The sequence below is a fragment of the Panthera leo genome, chromosome D1, assembly GCF_018350215.1.
Source record: "Panthera leo isolate Ple1 chromosome D1, P.leo_Ple1_pat1.1, whole genome shotgun sequence".
NCBI classification, from domain to species: Eukaryota; Metazoa; Chordata; class Mammalia; order Carnivora; family Felidae; genus Panthera; species Panthera leo.
The window spans coordinates 99,899,938-99,919,027 of record NC_056688.1 but is presented as its reverse complement, the minus strand read 5'-3'; the positions used below and the strand labels follow the sequence as shown (position 1 = coordinate 99,919,027).

At 45.5% G+C, this 19,090-nt stretch overlaps 2 protein-coding genes across 5 annotated transcripts in view; both read right to left on the bottom strand.

Annotated features, from left to right (window-relative positions):
• Window positions 1-6,047, bottom strand: part of LOC122199693 (olfactory receptor 4B1-like) — a 52,631-nt gene extending 46,584 nt beyond the window's left edge. For all 4 annotated transcript variants that reach the window (XR_006193599.1, XM_042904965.1, XM_042904967.1 and 1 more), the window contains exon 1: window positions 5,465-6,047. The gene's annotated coding sequence lies outside the window, so the exon portion shown is untranslated. The remainder of the gene's footprint in view (window positions 1-5,464) is intronic.
• Window positions 6,048-8,872: 2,825 nt separating this feature from the next.
• Window positions 8,873-19,090, bottom strand: part of PTPRJ (protein tyrosine phosphatase receptor type J) — a 168,934-nt gene continuing 158,716 nt past the window's right edge. Inside the window, exons 22-24 of the mRNA XM_042904241.1 lie at window positions 15,079-15,239; window positions 13,214-13,349; window positions 8,873-10,623 (exon numbers count right to left, since the gene is read on the bottom strand). Coding sequence (XP_042760175.1) covers window positions 10,465-10,623; window positions 13,214-13,349; window positions 15,079-15,239 — 456 coding nt within the window. The 3' untranslated portion in view covers window positions 8,873-10,464. The remainder of the gene's footprint in view (window positions 10,624-13,213; window positions 13,350-15,078; window positions 15,240-19,090) is intronic.

Sequence of the window (19,090 nt, the reverse complement as noted above, 5' to 3'; positions counted from 1 at the left end):
ACCAGGACTCAGCACCCCCCAGTCCCCCTGTTAGAGCCACAAAACAAGACATTTAGAAGCAGTTGGGTCACCATGCCCAAGCAGAAGCACAGAGGCCATTTCTTTCCCATCTACTCCTTCCCCACACAGGTGTCTCTGGAAAGAGGGAAGATGCCACCATTTATGGAATACCTGCTAGGTGCCAGGCACTATGCTAAGCACTGTATCTATGGCTTGCCCAATATGGCACAGAACACCAGCACTCACCAACACCCTCAGTTCTCCTCTGCTTCCTGGGTACCCAGCTAAACGCTGTTTCCCTGTCAATGGAACGTGGCTGAAAACGATATATGTCATTTCTGAACTTGACCCATAGAAACCTCCCAGGGGCGCCTGGGTGGCTCAGTTGGCTGAACCTCCGACTTCAGCTCAGGTCATGATCTCACGGTTTGTGAGTTCAAGCCCCATGTCAGGCTTTTGCTGACTGCTTGAAGCCTGGAGCCGGCTTCAGATTCTGTGTCTCCGTCTCTCTCTGACCCTCCCCTACTTGCACTCTGTCTCCTCTCTCAAAAATAAACATTAGGAAAAAAATATTTAAAAAAAAAAAAACCTCCCACACACTGTTTTCCACGTTCTCTTCCTCACCTGCCAGCTAGAAAGTTAACACTCTGAATGACCTTCATAGGTTTGGGTGAGATAGAATGGAACCTGTACCAGCCTGGGTCCTTGAATGGTGCCAGCTACTTTAAATTGTGACATGGCTATTAAGCCATTGAGATTCTGGGACTTGTTGGTTATAACAGCAGTTAGTTTACCCAAGTCATACACTCTAGCTCACCATCTGGAAAATACAAATGAAATCACATTTTTTATCTACACAACTAATAGCTCAAGGCCACACTTGCCTTATTAACAGAAGTCCACTATCTCCCCACATAATGCTGGACCCCTTCTCCATCCCAAATTGTCCAAGAACTGAGGAATTCTCAATCCAAAGGACTGCTGCTGCCAAAGGCCATGTAGGAAGAGAGGAATTAAAAATCTGACCAGGCACTGTCTTTGGTCATTGCCATGTAATTGGTCCTGGGTCATCTGATGGATGTGGGTCTACCGCCCAGGTCTAGACCTCACCATGGCAGGGTCGGACTCCACACTTGAGTCCCAAGGTCATGGGGTCCAGTATGGCTGGTACAGCCAGCACATGCTGTACAAATCAAGCCCCCACACAAACCCTGGTGCTGAACCTACATCACCAACACTGGCCCTTCTTTCCCTCATGGAGGGCTCCCTCTTGCAGCTTTTAATATTCATTCATGTTGATGGATCATGGTCAATGTTACCAGGAACCACCAAAACAGGTTTCCTTAATTGCAAATCTCAGAGACCAAAAGTTAGGGGCTTCAGTCCTTCCTTCCCAGAAAGCCCCTTGCTGTGTGTGCAAAATTGTGCATACCAAGGGGAGAGGTACTTTGTGCTCTGCCTCAGGAAAGACATCATAACAAAAGGTTCCTACACTTAACTATATCTGCATAACTAAGCAGGGCGCTCCATTAACTTCTCAGAACAAAGACATCTACTCCAAGGAAACTTCCTGCCTCTGCCTATACAGAAAAGCAGCTAGCAGTTAAACTTGAATTTTGAACAAATTATCTCATTTAAAGCTATGAGTAAACGCTATTATGTTCCACGCATTATCAGTAAATGCTATTATTCTCACAAAGACCTAGAGGTTCCAAGAAGCGAAGTGACTTGTCTACAGAATCGCAGGCAAATCGGGTCCGTCTGACTCCAAAGCAGTTTCTGAGGATCAGGAATCTTGGAGTGGCTTAGCTGGCAGGTCTGGCTCAAGGTCTCCCAGGAGGCTACAGTCAGCTATAAGCCGGGGCTGCAATCATCTGAAGGCCTGACTGGAGTTGGAGACTCTACTTCCAAGACCACCTGGCTGCCGGCAAGAGGTTCAGTTCCTCGCCACGTGGGCCGCTCCCAGGGCTGCTCGCTAGAGTGAGCTGCAGAGATGTTTACAACCTAAACATCTGAGATGTTTACGACCTAATCTCAGAAGCAACACACCATCACTTCTGCTACATTCTGCTGGTCACACAGACCAACCCTGGTACAAGGCCCAAGGGGACCACCTGGCTATGAGGACCAGAGAGTTAAGTATCATTGGAGGCCATCTTATTGCTTGGAGACCACACGGGATTTTCCCCCTTCTTTTTATCTAAATTTTTTGTATACTAAATTATAAGGGGGAAAGCTGCAGAGTGCTGGCAAGGGCACTTCCTCAACCCTGTTGATTTTTAGGCATCCCCTCTCTGCCTTCTAGTTACTTTAAGGATCCTATTTTCTTCCATCCCCCTCCCACAGTTGAACCAAGAATGGCTTCCTCCGCCCAGTCCTCTGGCGCCATCTAGTGGCCACATCCGAAATGGCTGCCCCAGCCAAAGCTTCTCAGTTTTGGGGTCCAAGGATTTACCTGCCTTCAGGAAAGTGACTAGGATGATTTTCCTCAGAAGTCCCAGAGATTGACATCCAGCTCCAGAAAGGAGCTGTGAAACCCCGGAAGGGATGGATGAGCTGTCAGAATTTTTGAGACCAGGGACTAAACTTGCCTCCTCCTTCTGCTCCCCAGATGTCAACCAGCCCTGCTCCCTGGCAGGGCAACACTCAGCCAGAAGCACGAAGGTGCCCCCTTGTTTCCTCCAGCTTTACTGCTCAGAACCTAACGTCCAAAAACTTAACGTTTTTTGACAAACTGCTAGCAGCAAGAGGGACTCAAAACCGACCTCAGGTTCACGCTCATTTTAAAGAACTTTGTAAAACTTGACAAATGTATTTAAAACTCTGTTGTAGCTACTTTTTTTCATCAAGGAGAAAAAAATTAGGTTTTAACTAATTGGGTAGTCATTGAGAGAAAGTAAAAAATTTAGGCTGATAGATACCTCCGGGTTCTGTTTATAAATGCCTGGTTAAGAAATGGACTATTTTAAGGTGATGGGTATTAAGAAGGGCACTTGTGATGAGCACAGGGTGATGCATGTAACTGTTGAATTACTATATTGTACACCTGAAACTAATATAACACTGCATGCTAACTAACTGAAATTAAAATTGAAACTTTAAAAAAAAAAAAGACTATTTTAAATGAAATCTTCTACTCTTGAAAGAGACGACTAAGAACCAAGCCTCGGAGTTGATTCAAATCCCAGCTCCACCAAATACTAGCTGTGAGGCTGTTTTAGTTATTGCCACAAAAATGCAACACAATAAGAGATCCCAAAGTCATAGATTCTCCTGGAGTAAATCATTCTCATGGAATCGTAGGTCAGCCAGGGACCAGCTAACTAGGCAGGGCTGGACCCAGGTGGCTCTGTTCCGAGGCACAGCCCAGCTGGGCTTGGGTGGGGCAACTCTGCTACTCAAGTGTTCATTCCAGGGCTCAGGTTCACAGGGCAGCAGCTGCCCAGCGGGGGTATTTTTCATAGCAATGGTTGAAGCACAAGAGGGTGAGCAAAATCAACCGAAGTGTCTTATGATCTAGGCTCGGGACCAGTACGGTCACTTCTGCTCACATCGACGGACCAAAACAAATCGCCTGACCTCATGCTGATTCAGAGACAAGGGAGGAGGAATGTACTGGCCCATCGTCATCCTCCACGAAGTCGGACCCGATCACCCGCCTACCTCTCTGGCTTCATATTGTGCTCTTAGGTCCCCTCTCAGCTAAGCTCCAGAGACTGCAGTCTCCTGGATCCCTCTTCAAAGTGCCAAATTCATTCCTGCCTCAGGGCCTTGGCACACTCTGCCACTCCCTTCCAATCCTTTCTCAGTCTAGCTGCAATGTGTCAGCGGGTAGGTTTAATCCCTTTTAAACTTCCTGACTCTCCAGTAGGCCCTAAAATTCTACAGGGGCAGCGATCATGCCTGCTTTGTTCTCAACTGTACATACCCAGGGCCCACTGCCAGCCCACAGATGATCAATAAAATTTAAGTTGATAAATGAACAGCTACCATCTACTGGACGTTTCATGCATCCCAGGCAATATGCTGAGTGTTACAGCATCAAAATTTTAACCACATTCGTATTTGCAAAAATCTGAACTGTCATCTCTATTCTTTCTGAACTTACCTTCAAGCCTCCTCTTTGCTGAGAGGCAGAGTCTGAGACATGAGGGTAAGTAAGCCCAGAAACTTCCCAGTTGAAGGTGTGATGGCCAGATGAGATCGGGGCTCAAAACACCCTTGGGAAGATGCCCTCGTAGGGGCTGGGGTCTTTAAACTTCCCCAGCTTCAACAAGACATCAACCCACACCCACCTCTGCTTAGGCACGAGGGTTGTATATTCAACAAGGCCCACAGACTCCACTCCTGACACTCGGGGAGAACTTCAGCTTTCGGCCACCTAACGCTTATCAAAAGCAGGAAAGTTTGTGATTTCCACTCAGTCCCTTCGGGCAGGGGAAGAACAAAAGCTCAGGCCTCCAAACTCGGACCTGTCTACCACCATACATCCATCAGGAAGCATCGCTTGTAAAGCAAAATACTTTCTCTCCTCAACCAGGAATAATTAAACGGTAATATGCTCCAGATCTGTGCTTTCTTGCCTAAGGAGAAAAGTAATTACAGTCGTGGCCTCAGGCAGACCTGGACATACCAGCAGTAGCCTTCCTGGAAAACTGACCTTCCTTCAACACAGCATTTCACAGTCAACAGCTCAGGCATGGGCTGGAACTGTTACTAGTTATTTTGCACTTGGCAAGCAGGCCAGCATTTAGCCGCAGTCTCCAGATGGTTGGGAGAGGCAAGGAGGATGGGGGGGGGGGGGGCGAGTGGGGGAGGGGGGGGTTAAGAGGGAGAGACAGCAGGAGCCGGCTATGAGCAAGGTCCTGGAGGAACCCCCAACCACTGCTGAGGACCCAGTGGGGCCTGGCGGCGGGGAACCCTGTCTCCCCACTGAAAGGGCTGTACGTGCCCTGTTCTGTGTGGTAAATTCTACCCCTGGCTCCCACTAACAGGGCTCCATTCCCCTCCACCAGCCCAGCGTCTGGTAGGTGCCCTTCCTTCCAGCCCGTGTGACACCACGTGACCACCATGCAGCTTCCATCCAGAGAAAATAGTGAAGGTAAACTGTGTGTGTGTGTGTGTGTGTGTGTGTGTGTGTGTGTGCGCGCGCCCGCGCACGCGGTTACTTACGTATCATGTACACGCACACCTGGAGAAGTGTGTCAGGCGTGAGACTGCTTCAGGCGACCACACACAGTCCCGGAGCTTCTTCCCTTCCAGGCTCGTCCGCCGCCCGCGCGCTCACCCTCCGGTGCTCCCGCTCCGGCCTCCCCGACACGCGCAGGGTCCCCGCGGGCGCAAAGCCTGGGCTTTCACGCCCCCAACGTGGCGTGGGCTTTTCACGCCCCCCCTTCTCCTCCTGCGAACATTCCGCTTAAGACTCGCTCGAAAACCACCACCCGTAATTCCGGAATCCGGTTACCTGTGCCTTTAAACCTTCCCTGGTACCTCGTGCGTTCCTTTTGGGTTTGAGGCACCTGGGGCGGCTTCTTACGCGAGGACCTCTGCTGTATTCATCTTCGTTCCCTGGCCGGCCTGCGGCGTGTGCCCCGCGGCTCTGGGAACGGCCTCTAGTCTCCCCGCACACAGGCATGCGCGCCTAGCACGCGCCGGAAAGCTTTCTCTCTTTGGCATGGGGGTGTGCACCGCCTGCCGTGTGACAGCCACGAGTTCATGCCTCCGAGGGTGAAATGCTGGTTTTCCTTACACCTGCATGACCCAACATACTAAAGCTTTTATTTACATAAAATAATTCACATAAAAGAGGGGGATCTGTTTCCGCCTCCTGTTTTTGCTCCATGAGGGCAAAGGTTTTTGTCCTTTTTGTTTGTGGTTGAACCCGGTATTTTGCTTTACCAGCCACAGAGGCAGAGTGGCTGGTGCATCACAGGCACTAAGGGATAGTGGCTGGTGCATAGTTGGCACTCAAAAACTGTCCAGATTGCTACAGTGTCCCAGAAATTCTGGGATTCCCCAAATCCATCACTAAAAAAAAAAAAAAAAAAAAAAAACCTCTGAAAATCCTGGGGACTTGCCTAAGGTATGTGTGTTGCGACCAAATGGCACAAATGGAGTGTCTGTCCATCTGTAGATCCATGTGTCTGACCCTGTGAAAGCACACGCAGCCACATCTCAGATGCACACTCACTTCTTCTTCCAAGTCTCCTCTTCGCTTAGTCTCCTGGATGTGTGTTTGGGGCTGGATTATGTCTCCCCAAATTCATAGCTTAAAGTCCTAACCCCAGTACCTCCGAATGTATTTGGAGGTACTGTCTTTAAAGAGGTGACGATGGTAAAATTTAAGTCGTTAGGGTGGGCCTTAATCCTTTATGACTGGTTTCCTGATAAAAAGGGGAGATCAGGTCACAGACGGACACAGAGGGAAGACCAAGTGAAGACACAGGGAAGATGGCGGCCATCTGCAAGCCAAAGAGAGAAGCTTCCGAGGAAACCAACTTGCCAGCGCCTTGATCTTGGACTTCTGGCCTCCGGAACTGAGAGAGATTAAATTCCTGTTGTTTAAGCTTCCTGGCCTGTGGCACTTTGTTGTGGCCCCAGCAAACTAACACAATGTACAAAATCAAAAAGGGACACATGTTTTTGTTAAGAATGCCCCAATTAGGGGCACCTGGGTGGCTCAGTCGGTTAAGCGTCCGACTTCGGCTCAGGTCACGATCTCGCGGTATGTGAGTTCGAGCCCCGCGTTGGACTCTGTGCTGACTGCTCAGAGCCTGGAGCCTGTTTCAGATTCTGTGTCTCCCTCTCTCTCTGACCCTCCCCCGTTCATGCTCTGTCTCTCTCTGTCTCAAAAATAAATAAACGTTAAAAAAAAAAAAAAAAAAAAGAATGCCCCAATTAAACACAGGCCCGTACACTGCTCAGGATACAAAACGGTGGGGACCTAAAGTAAAAAGTGGGACAAAAAAGAAACAAAAGGCACCGTGTGTTGACACTTTTTATATTTGGTATTTGTGAGTCTTTTAAAAAAATTTTTTTTTCAGGCCATTTTTTCCTTAAAAAAAAAAAAAAGCAACCAACAGCAATACTCTGTACAAGTATAACAAACATTAGAAATATGCATCATTCCAAAATAGTTACAAGAAAATTACAGTTTTAGAGTCCATATCAACACATCCTGTTCATACGTGCCCCCAAGGGAAAAATGCTACAGTATGTTGAACACTTGGCTGCTATACAGTCTGAAAACGCAGAACTTGGACTTTTGAGGCAAACCAACATAGTCACCAAGCCTTGTTTAGCGCAGTAAGTGCAACCCAGCACTGCAAAAGAAAGCCAGCCTTTTTCATCTCTGATGAAAAGCAAACATGAATCAGATGCAAGGTGGCCCCCACCCCCAACGAGCCTCTGGCTCGATGAAGCCCAACTCCAGTGCAGTCAAATCTGCCAAAGTCCACCGGAGGTCACTAGGTGCCCACAGGGAACAGACTCCCAAATGTCATTTCCCACCGGTGCCAAACATCACTAGGTTTACCTTTGGAGGCAAACGTCCTCACTCTTGGGAGAGGGTACCGATGCCCCAAATCCCCCAGACCAACTGACCACCAACCTTCAGGCCTTTCACTGATAACTAATCCCACCCTGGCCATTTTTCTGTGTGCAACCGGCAAATAGGAAAGCAGGGGTGATCACACCATCTCCGCGAATTCTGCTGGACTCCTCAGATTTTAGTTCATCGTTCCTGGGAGGCTTTGGGGCAGGAGCTCGAGAGCACCTTCTCTTTTCTATGGCCAATCCCCAGCTCGTGTGTCCTTTATATTTACACAATTATCTTCCCTTTTCAATCACTGTGCTATAAATACCCTCACCACCCCCACCGGTCCCCAAACCCAGCCCTCTTCAGGATGCGGAGAAGCATCGTGACCTTCACATGACCTGCCATGTGGAATCCAGACCTCTCTACCACGAGCCTTCCTCCCAGGACTGGGAATGACATCTGAGAGTGGCTTAGCTGGGGCTCCTGCCCATTTCCCAAACCCATACCAGGCGGAAGGAAGGAGAGTTTCTGGGGTTTTGTGTGATTTTACACAATATGTTTATAATTCTTGTTGCTTTAGCCTTCTAAAGGAATTTTTGGAGCCAAGTCCTTCCCTCCGATTTCTCTGTGGCAGGGAATGTAGGCAGGGCCGGGCAGAGCATCTTTGTCAGAAGTGACTTCTACACCCCCATTCCAGTGGCTTCCTGACAAGTAAAGTGGAGAGGGGCATGACCCACAGAACCGCGGCCCCGGGGAGGGACCTCCGAATGCCATCATGGAACTCTGAGAGCTGCACGCGTGGAGGGGCAGACCAGCGTGAAGGTTTGGAAGCAATCTGCCCAAAGCCAGCTTCACTCAACAGCCCGGGACGGCGTGGCTTCCCTGATGCAGGCCTAAAGAGCCGAAGGCCCCTCTGAAGGGGAGTCAAGATGGCCCAACCAGGCCTGTACAACCCATTCCTTGCAGGGCCTGATGCTGAATGAACTGCTTGCCACAAGAGAGAGCAAAGGCTTCGGCGAAAAGTGCAATTTCTGTGTGGGAAGTAAGTCCTCCCCAGACACTGACACGACCACCTCCTCTCCTTTTAATCCTTTTAGTACCTCAAAGGGAAAAGGGGGACAAAAGACGTACAAGCGCTAAGCCTCTGAACCGAATCAAGGGCTTTCAGTACGTTGTGGTTCACCCTCCATAACCCACTAGCACGTCCAGTCAGTTCTCAAGGTGCTAGCAAGTTGAGGAACACGGCAGCGTCGGGAGACGGGCTCCCCCAGGTCAAGAGTGACCAGGGCACCCGGAGAAGACCCCGCTCCCATTTTCACTAGGACACAGTTGTCCTGAATTTACAGCAGGATTTATTACTGTGGAAAATGGCCACAGGAATCCAGGGACTTGGTAATTCCTTCATAAGACCTTCTCTACTTCATCGCCTATAGGAGGATAAATTCAAAACCTCTTCAAAATATAACCTGAGCCACAATATAAAATAAAAAGAAACAAACCCTTTCATGTTAATGCCTTGAGAAGTTTACAGATTATGTACCAATAAAATAAATCCTCATAAATTCTGAAATTCTTGGTGGATACACACCTGAAGCAAAAAAAAAAAAAAAAAAAATTAATCTACATTAAAAAAATCAAAAGTAATTACAGCAGCAGTATAGTGAAAAGAGGTTTTAAAAATAATTACATCTTTGATACAAATTCAAACTCTGTACACCTCAATTCAAAGGAATGACTGTTTTAAGAGTTTAGTATATATATATACAGTAGATACCGATATGTGTCACTGCAGATAGACTAAAGCCAGTGGACTTTGAGGGAGGAGGGATTAATCAGACACTGTTTTCACACTGAAGTGTTCACAGATTGCCACGCTTTTAAACACACACATACATACACACAGACACGGACACACAGACGCACATAAAATGCCAACCTGAGTAAAACGTTACTAAAAACCTAGAGCATCATGAATCACTAAGTCACATATTGCACCTTTAAATAATCCTTCTTACCAAATACAGAAATGAGAAAAAAGGATGAAACAGGGACAAGAGAAGGAGATTATATCACTGTAGGGTTCCTCTGCTTTCCCCCACCCCCAGAAATTCTCAAGGTGATACTTGGTTTCCACTCTCACTCAACCAATGGGCTGAAAATGTGGCCAACAGAAATGTCTTTGGGGAAAACCGGGAGAGAAAGGGGAAAAAAAGAATAGAGCACGAAACATGGGGGACGGGGAGGCCTCCTCTAGTCAAATGAGAACAGGAATGTTACCGAGAAGGCTGAACCTCAGATACTAAACTACTGTTTAAATATTCCTTATATTCCAATTATGAGATTCAATACAAAAATAGAGATATCTACTGAGTTTTGCCTGTGGAAGCATAATTCAGAAAAGGCACATGTTCAAATAGAAAACCCAGGCAGAAGAGGTACCACGTACCCCTCCCGACATGATAATCATCCACAATCACGTATTTTCCATCAGCTAGATTCCAAGATACAGTAGGTAAAAATAGATCTCTGATACTTAAAATATATTCAACCCAACACAATCCTGGCTTTAGCATGTGAATCATATAAAATAGTCTTTTTTAAAAAGAATCTGTTTTGAAAAAGAAAAAAAAAATCATAGCTCACTTTTCCTGGTGTTCCATAATTCTCAAGAAAAAAAAAAAAGTGAACTCATCCCATTGGTATTCAGGAATGTAGTTGATTAACTCAACACCCATCCACAGCCCCTGACAGCCCCAACTTCTCATTTGTCATGTTCTACATGTGCAGCTTCACACCCTCAAATTAGTTCTAACAAAACAGAACAAAGAATAAGATATTAGACATATAAAAACATGTCGACATCGGGGCATTTTCCTTCGCTGTGGGTGTGACGGTCCGGTTCACTCCAGAAAGGTTTTACTTTGGAACTAGGCGATGTAACCATTTGTCTTTCCGAACGCAGTCACTGGTGCAAGGTTTTCATAGATTGTCATTGCAGTTGTGTTCTGGTAGATAAGATCTACTTTTGAGTCCTTCTGGGATCTGATGATATCCAAAACACACTGGTTGAGGAAAACATACTGGTCCTGTTAGAAAAGTAAAAAGAGAAAGCAAATGAGCAGAGGTCCCAGAGATTAGCACCCAAGGTTACTTTCAGATTACCACCACTCCCCCAAACCCATCGGCCCCACAATGAACAAAGCCAACAAGATTTTCTTGGTTAGTGAGCATGTGCGGTGTAAGGAGTAAACTGTGATTCTCAACAGAGGGGACAGGTTAAGGGGGATAATCTGGGTAGAGTTGGGTGGGGACCACCCTCAGGCAAGCTCGTCAGAATATGCAGGTAGCCATTAAAAAAGGAAGAGGAAAAAGGTATATGCTGAAAGATATCCAGGGTGCTATAAGAGAAAAAAAAAATCACAGGGCAGAATTAGATATAACGTAAAATCCAATGAAAAAAATATTCCATGTGTCAATATCCAAGATATATAAAAACCTACACAACTCGACAGCCAAAAAACAATCTGATTAGAAAACGGGCAGAGGAACTTAATAGACACTTCTCCAAAGAAGACATATGGATGGTCCACAGACACACGAAAAGATGCTCAACATCACTCATCATCAGGGAAATGCAAATCAAAACCACCGTGAGATATTACCTCACACCTGTCAGAAGGGCTAGTATCAAAAAGACAAAAAACAGCAAGGATTGGAGAGGATGTGGAGAAAAGGGGACCCTTGTGCACTACTGGTGGGAATGTAAATTGGTACAGCCACTATGGAAAACAATATGAAAGTTCCTCAAAAAATTAAAAACAGAAATACAATTGTGATCCAGTAAGTCCACTACTGGGTATTTACCCAAAGAAAACAAAACACTAATTGAAAAAGATATGTGAACCCCTATGTTTGTTGCAGTATTTTTTACAGTAGCCAAGATAGGAAAGCAACCCAAGCATCCATCAATAGATGATAAATAAAGACGTGGTATAAATATGCAATGGAGTATTACTCAGCCATAATAAAGAATGAGATCTTGCCATTTGTGACAACATGGATGGATCTAAAGGGTATTATGCTAAGTGAAATAAGTCAGACGGAGAAAGACAAATACCATACGCTTTCACTTATGCATAGACTCTAAAACTCAAAACAAACACACAAAAAAGCAGAAACAGACCCATAAATACAGAGAATTGGTGGTTACCAGAAGGGAGGGGAGGGGGGAGATGGGCAAAATGGGAAAAGGTGAGTAGGAGGAACAGGCTTCCGGTTATGGAATGAATTAAGTCACGGGGATGAAAGGCACAGCATATGGAATACAGTCAATGGTACTGTAATAACCTTGTGTGGTGACAGATGGTAGTTACACTTATGATGAGCAGAACATAACATATAGACTTGTTGAATCACTCTGTTGTACACCTGAAACGAATGTAACATTGTGTGTGTGTCATCTGTACTCAGTTTTTTGAAAGAGCACCAGCCATAACAAAAAAAAAAAGTACTGTGTGTGTGCGTGTGTACATGTGTTTTTCTACAGATGTACATAAAGAAACCTATAGTGATATACACAAACTGTAAGCATTGGCTACCTCTAGGGAAGAAAAAGTAAAAGAGAAAAATACATTCTATATAATCCTATTTTGTTAGATGTCTTAATATGAACAAGTTTACATTATCTTCAAACTACAAAAAAAAAAAAAGGACCAAGAAAAGAATTTGTGGGCAGGTATAAGATTTCTGTGTTTCTTCAAAGGAGATAAAAGACTGAGTTCTACTCTACATAATTATAGCAGGAAAAAAAAAATCTCTTCTGACCAACACAGGAGGTGAATTCTACTCTTTCTTCTACAACCATGCTGCTCGCCCAAAAGCACATGATGTACCCAGGCCTCCAGAACATTCCCTGCTAGACTCAAAAACACAGCACATATTCATGGAGTTCTAAATTGGTACAGGGCGACAGCCTGATACAAAATTAATATTCTGCTCTCATCCCAGTCAAGACACATTCCTTCCTACAGCATTGAAGAAGGCGATTTCCCAATATATTTGCTGAGAACATGACTTGAAAACAGTGTTTGTCAGGAACATTTCAGGGAAAGCCGAATCCAATGGGTCTTACCCAACTGACATTGTAGATACTAAGCATGAAGTTTCTCAGCTGGCCAGCCATCCCCTGGGGACTATGATAATTGATGTTCTTTTACATTCACAGGGCTAGGTGAGGATACACTGCTATATGAACATTACGCCTATTTCATTCACATTGCTAACATTTGAGAAGTCCGTTTCATCAGCTTGTTTTAAGGATGGTCAGACCTTCTCAGAAACAAAGCATGAAGATACCAGTTTTAAGAGTTTACAACCCGGAAGCCAAAGTTCAGAGAACTGCTAAGATTATTTGATGAGTTAGTGGCCGCAAGGTAAGGAATCCAGGTATTATCTTGGTGTTCCAACTGTTCCATTGCTGGTATCACTACCACCGTATCACCATATCGGATAATTCAATCGCAGTTACGGATCTAAAAGAAATCCAGTGTTACCTCACAGCCCAGAACCAGAAAGACCTAGAAGGGTGAAGTGTTTCAACACAAGTATGTGACATGATGCAACCTTTTGAAAACAGGATTGAAAAAGCGGACTGCCAGACACAGAGCTCGGCCTCACCTCTGTTTGCACCATTAAAGGCCTGTGCATTCGAAGGTCATACACAATCCCATACACATCCACAGTGTTCTCATTCTCTATCTGGTAGATAAGACGATCGATGGCAATGAACGTGCCTGTCCTTCCAACCCCAGCACTGAAGAAAAAAAGACATGAACACATCACCATGGGTTACCTCTAACGTAAAATGCTCAAATGTGCATTTGTGCATGTATCTTGCTCCCCTCCACTATCAATGCCCAGGATCATGAAACATTTGCTCAACTAAAACCTCAGCAAATTGGATTACACTAGCTTGGGACTGGGACCCAAACCCTAAAGTTCATTTTGAGTCAAATATCACAAATAAAACCTCTTGCTAGAGCGGCTTGAATCTCAGTCCCATTCAAGTTATTAACCATAACCCAGGATGGCAAGTTTCATCAATTTGTTTCCCATAGGGCAACAAAGCCCCTCTTCATCTTTCCTAAATTAATTCCTTTAGCCTAAAAGCTAGCTAGTTGTCTTATTGGGCTAGAGCAGGAAGTGGGGACAAACTTTTTCTGTAAAGGACCAGATAGTAAATATCTTTGGCTTTGCACACTAAATGATCTCTTTCTGCCATTTTAGCATGAAAGGAACTAGAGGCAATATGTAAACAAACAGGCATGGCTCTGTTCCAATAAAACTTTATTCATAAAGGGATTGTGGTAATAGTTTCACAGGTGTATACTTGCCTCCAAACTCATGAAGTTGTATACATTAATTTATGTACAGTTCTGTATGCCAAAAAAACAATGTTTTAAATAAATCAATAAAATGAACTAAAACTATGCATTTCAACTTCACTAAATAACAAACCAAAATGCTGAATGAAGAAAGCAGGTTGCAGAATGAGGTCTACATCATAAAATCTGGCAAAATCTTAAAGCTATATAAAACCACAGATATACATACATATGTAATAAAATATAAAAGCATACAAGGGAATGATTCAGATCAACTTTAGAACCACGTTTAACTGTGTAAGGACACTGATAAGTAGCAACTTTATATCTGGAACATATTATTAACAAAAAGAAACATGGCCTCATGCCATAGTTTATTAGATTATTACTCTATATTTTTGTAAGGTTGAAATATCTTTTTTTTTATTTTTTTTTAATGTTTATTTATTTTTGAGACAGAGGGAGACAGAGCGCAAGAGGGGGAGGGGCAGAGAGAGAGGGAGACACAGAATCTGAAACAGGCTCCAGGCTCTGAGCTGTCAGCACAGAGCCCGATGAGGGGCTTGAACCCACTAACCGTGAGATCATGATCTGAGCTGAAGTCAGATGCTCAACCGACTGAGCCACCCAGACGCCCCTAGGTTGAAATATTTTATAAGAAAATGTCATAGGGGCACTTGGGTGGCTCCGTTGGTTCAGCATCTGACTCTTGATCTCGACTCAGGTCATGATCTCACGGTATGTGAGTTCGAGCCCCGTGTCAGGCTCTAAGCTGACAGTGCAGAACCTGCCTGGAATTCTGTCTCTCCCTCTCTCTGCCCCTCCCCAACTTGTTCTCTCTCTCTCTCTCTCTCTCTCTCTCTCTCTCTCAAAATAAATAAACTTAATAAAATGTTATAAGTAAGATATAAATTAGAATATATTATAGTCTTAAAAAAACACAGGCAACCTACCAGATCTGGCCCATGGTTATAGTTTGCCAACCCCTGTTCTCAAAGCCTCAGGGCTTAGGGAATAAGTCCACGGTCCCTTATCCAAACCTTTCTTAAATTTCCAAATGCCTGTCGCATTCCCTCTCACGCCTTGCTTTTTTTTCTAAAGTGTCCGCATCTATAATGGCGTTTGAAATCGGTCCTACATGGAGCGCCATCTGCATACCTGCAATGCACCAGAATGGGAGACTCAGGAGGACTCTGCTTCATGTAGTCACGGACAAGGTACCGAAAATTGATGAGCAGGTCGGTGGTGTCGGGAACGCCGTGGTCCGGCCAGGAGGTGAAATGAAACTGTCGCAGAGGGTGACTCTCACTTGTCTGGAGCTAAGAACCCAGGAAAGAGAAAAGGGCACGTGAAATGGAGCAGCACCCGAAGGCTGAGCCGCATGGGACAGCTGACAGGTAGCTACAGAGGAGTGGTTACAACTAACAACTGCAGTGTTACCTTGGTACAGAAACTGAGACAGTGCTTGCTCACCAAATACCCACAATGTACCCAAGAGGGAGGGTTTATCATCCCCTTTAAAGATTCTGAAAAGTGAATCAGCTCCCCCCACTCAGCCTAGATGCGGTACAAGTGCGTCATCCTCTGATCCTGAGTTCAGATCTTCCTTTCCCACTACAGGTGCCTGCCAGTAATGCACTCACAGTCTCACAGTCCTATATCTACACCTTCTTAGAGCTTCATGAAGCCCGTCCCTGAGCCCACATGGGAAGGTCATCAACCAAAACACCAAAAATGAACTATACTGATGCAACTCTGATAATCAGAACCTTTGGGGCGAGAGCTGCCTCACAATCCATGAGCCTTCCGGAGAGTCTCACGAAGCGACAGGCAACTGGCGAGCACCAAGGAAGTATTTGGAATTGCAAGAGTTTGAGAAAAGACCACCCCCGCTCAAAGAAAAAAAAAAAAGAAAGAAAAAGAAAAAAGCATCTATTTCAACATCAGACAACAGAAAGTGGATCTCGTTTTAACAGTTAGTTAGACACAGACTAGTTTCCTACCGCAGATTGAAGCATGTACCTTTTGTCATCAGAACTCCACCCAGGCTGGGCCATTCCTGCCCTGGATTCAAGTGTTCTCACTACGTCCATCCCCGGCACTGACCTCACCCACGTACCTACATCTGGACTGCAGGCATTTCCATCTCCTTTATGACAGCTACCTTTTGAAGCTTTTTTTTTTGTATATATGTTATAAAAGCAGTGCATTCACATTGTTCAAAACATGGAAAAGAGTAGAGAAAGGGGCAAAGTGAGGGACAGGGTACTGGGAAGTCTCATACACACAAAGGTGACATTCACAAATTTAACCGAAAGTACTGATCCAAAGAAGGAAAGCAGTTATGTGAGATAAGGAGAGGAAGGGGTAGGGGGAGTTCGGACCTTTCAGTATTTATCTCTGTAGAGGGGCAAGGGGGCTCAGGTTAGGGGTGGCAGTCAAAGGAAACTTTTAGTTCTATCTGTTGCCTTCCCGCTTTTAAAAAAGAAAATAGATCTGGGGCGCCTGGGTGGCTCAGTTGGCTAAGCGTCCAACTTCGGCTCAGGTAATGATCCCACAGTTCGTGGGTTTGGGCCCCACGTCAGGCTCTTATGCTGACAGCTCGGAGCCTGGAGTCTGCTTTGGATTCTGTGTCTCCCTCTCTCTGCTCCTCCCTTGCTTGCACTCTGCCTCTCTCTCTCTCTCTCTCTCTCTCTCTCTCTCTCTCTCTCAAAAATAAACATTTAAAAAAAAAAAAGGAATGGATTCATGCATTTTGTGTAATCAAAAATTACTATTTTACTAAATGCTATGTGGTATCTTGGATTCAATCCACAGGATCGGGCTTTAGCGGAAACAGGAACAGGAAAGGGCTTTAGCAGAAAAATGTGAAACCCAAATGAAGTCTGGAGTTTAGTTAATAAAAATGGTAACAGTCACGGTAATTTTCTTTAAATAATGTGGACAATTCCACCCGTGATTCCCCTCCACAAGGGCGAACCCCTAGCACTGAAAGCAACAGAGGATAATCCAATCTGTTTTAAATGGACGAAATCTATAGAAATAAGTATATTTTAAGGGCTTCTCAACCACTATTATCAGCATGTGATAAAAGCTTGGACAGCACTTCCAGAGGAGTAATTGAAATGTTAACTGAAACCAGGACATCTGAGGCACAGGCAATCAGTAAAGAATTAATACTTCTGTATCCGTGACTTATGGAATCTTCAAGGATAATTCTTGTAAACTACAACCTAACCTACCAGCACCCCCATAAAAGTCAACAACACTGAATCTACTCCCAGGCTTTTCTTTTGTGCACTATTCACAATATGCATAAAATTTTGTCTGCTGGTATGTTTCACTTAATTGTTTCTCACATCTCCTCATGGTAATTATACAGTCTACACAGCCATCATTTTTAATAGCTAAATAATGATACACTGCGAGATAACCTATAGTTTAGTTATCCATCCTCCAAAAGCTAGAAATTTGCACGGGTTCTAAATTTTCCTCCATTATAAATAGTGTTGAGACTCCTCTTTGTGAATAATAAGCCTTGTCCTATATTTCAGATTATTTCTTTAAGACAGAGTCTCAAACTTGGAACCACCAGATCAAAGGAGAGTGGTCATTTTTATGCTTCCGATATAAACTGCAGAAGGGTTATACCAATTTACACGCCCACCAAAAGATATCAATGTTGCTTCATTGTCCCTAACCACCCTTAAGAAAAAAGACAGGGGCACCTGGGTGACTCAGTGGGTTAAGCGTCTGATTCTTGATTTCCCCTCAGGTCATGATCTCACGGTTCATGAATTCGAGCCACGCATCGGGCTCTGTGCTGACAGCGTAGATGGAGCCTGCTGGGGATTCTCTCTCTCCCTCTCTCTCTCTGCCCCTCCCCCACTGATGCTCACTCTCTCTCTCAATATAAGTATATAAACTTTAAAAGAAAGAAAAAAAGGACACATAATCTGCCTACACAATGTAATTGGATTTTTCAAATAACCTTTGGGGGTTAAGGCCATGTGCATATGCCCTGAAATCCAATTAATGTAACTGCTCTCATAAACTGCTCCCAAGGCACACCGCCATTGCTGGTAACACATCTGCAAGTAAATAATCCAAAAGGGCCTTGATTTGTAGCAAAAACTCTATGAGCAAGTCACCTGAAGATAGAAGGAACAGTTACTGCTGCTGATCCATTCTCTTATGATCCATTTCGTTTCGGAATTATTTATGAGGCGGGGGGGGGGGGGGGGGTTGGGGGGGGAAGGAAGGAAGGGGAAGGGAAAAGGGAAGGGGGAAGGAAGGAAAGGAGGAAAGGAGGGAGGGAGGGAGGGAGGAAGGAAGGAAGGAAGGAAGGAAAGGAGGGAGGGAGGAAGGGAGGGAGGGGGGAGGAAGGAAGGAAGGAAGGAAGGAAGGAAGGAAGGAAGGAAGGAGGAAGGGGGAAGGGAAAAGGGAAGGGGGAAGGAAGGAAGGGAGGAAGGAAGGAAGGAAGGAAGGAAGGAAGGAAGGAAGGAGAGGGAGGAAGGAAGGAAGGAAGGAAGGAAGGAAGGAAGGAAGGAGGAAGGGGGAAGGGAAGGGAGGAAAGGAAGGGAGGAAGGAAGGAAGGAGGAAGGGGGAAGGGAAGGGAGGAAAGAAAAGAAGGAAGGAAGGAAGGAAGGAAGGAAGGAAGGAAGGAAGGAAGGAAGGAAGGAGGAAGGGGGAAGGGAAAAGGGAAGGGGGAAGGGAGGGAGGGAGGGAGGGAGGAAGGAAGGAAGGAAGGAAGGAAGGAAGGAGGAAGGGGGAAGGGAAAAGGGAAGGGGGAAGGGAAAAGGGAAGGGGGAAGGGAAAAGGGAAGGGGGAAGGGAAGGAGGGAGGGAGGGAGGGAGGGAGGGAGGAAGGAAGGAAGGAAGGAGAGGAAGGAAGGAAGGAAGGAAGGAAGGAAGGAAGGAAGGAGGAAGGGGGAAGGGAAGGGAGGAAAGGAAGGAAGGAAGGAAGGAAGGGAGGGAGGAATAAAGGGAGGAAGGAAGGAAGGAAGGAAGGAAGGAAGGAGGAAGGGGGAAGGGAAGGGAGGGAAGGAAGGAAGGAAGGAAGGGAGGGAGGGAGGGAGGAAGGAAGGAAGGAAGGGAGGGAGGAATAAAGGGAGGAAGGAAGGAAGGAAGGAGGAAGGGGGAAGGGAAGGGAGGGAAGGAAGGAAGGAAGG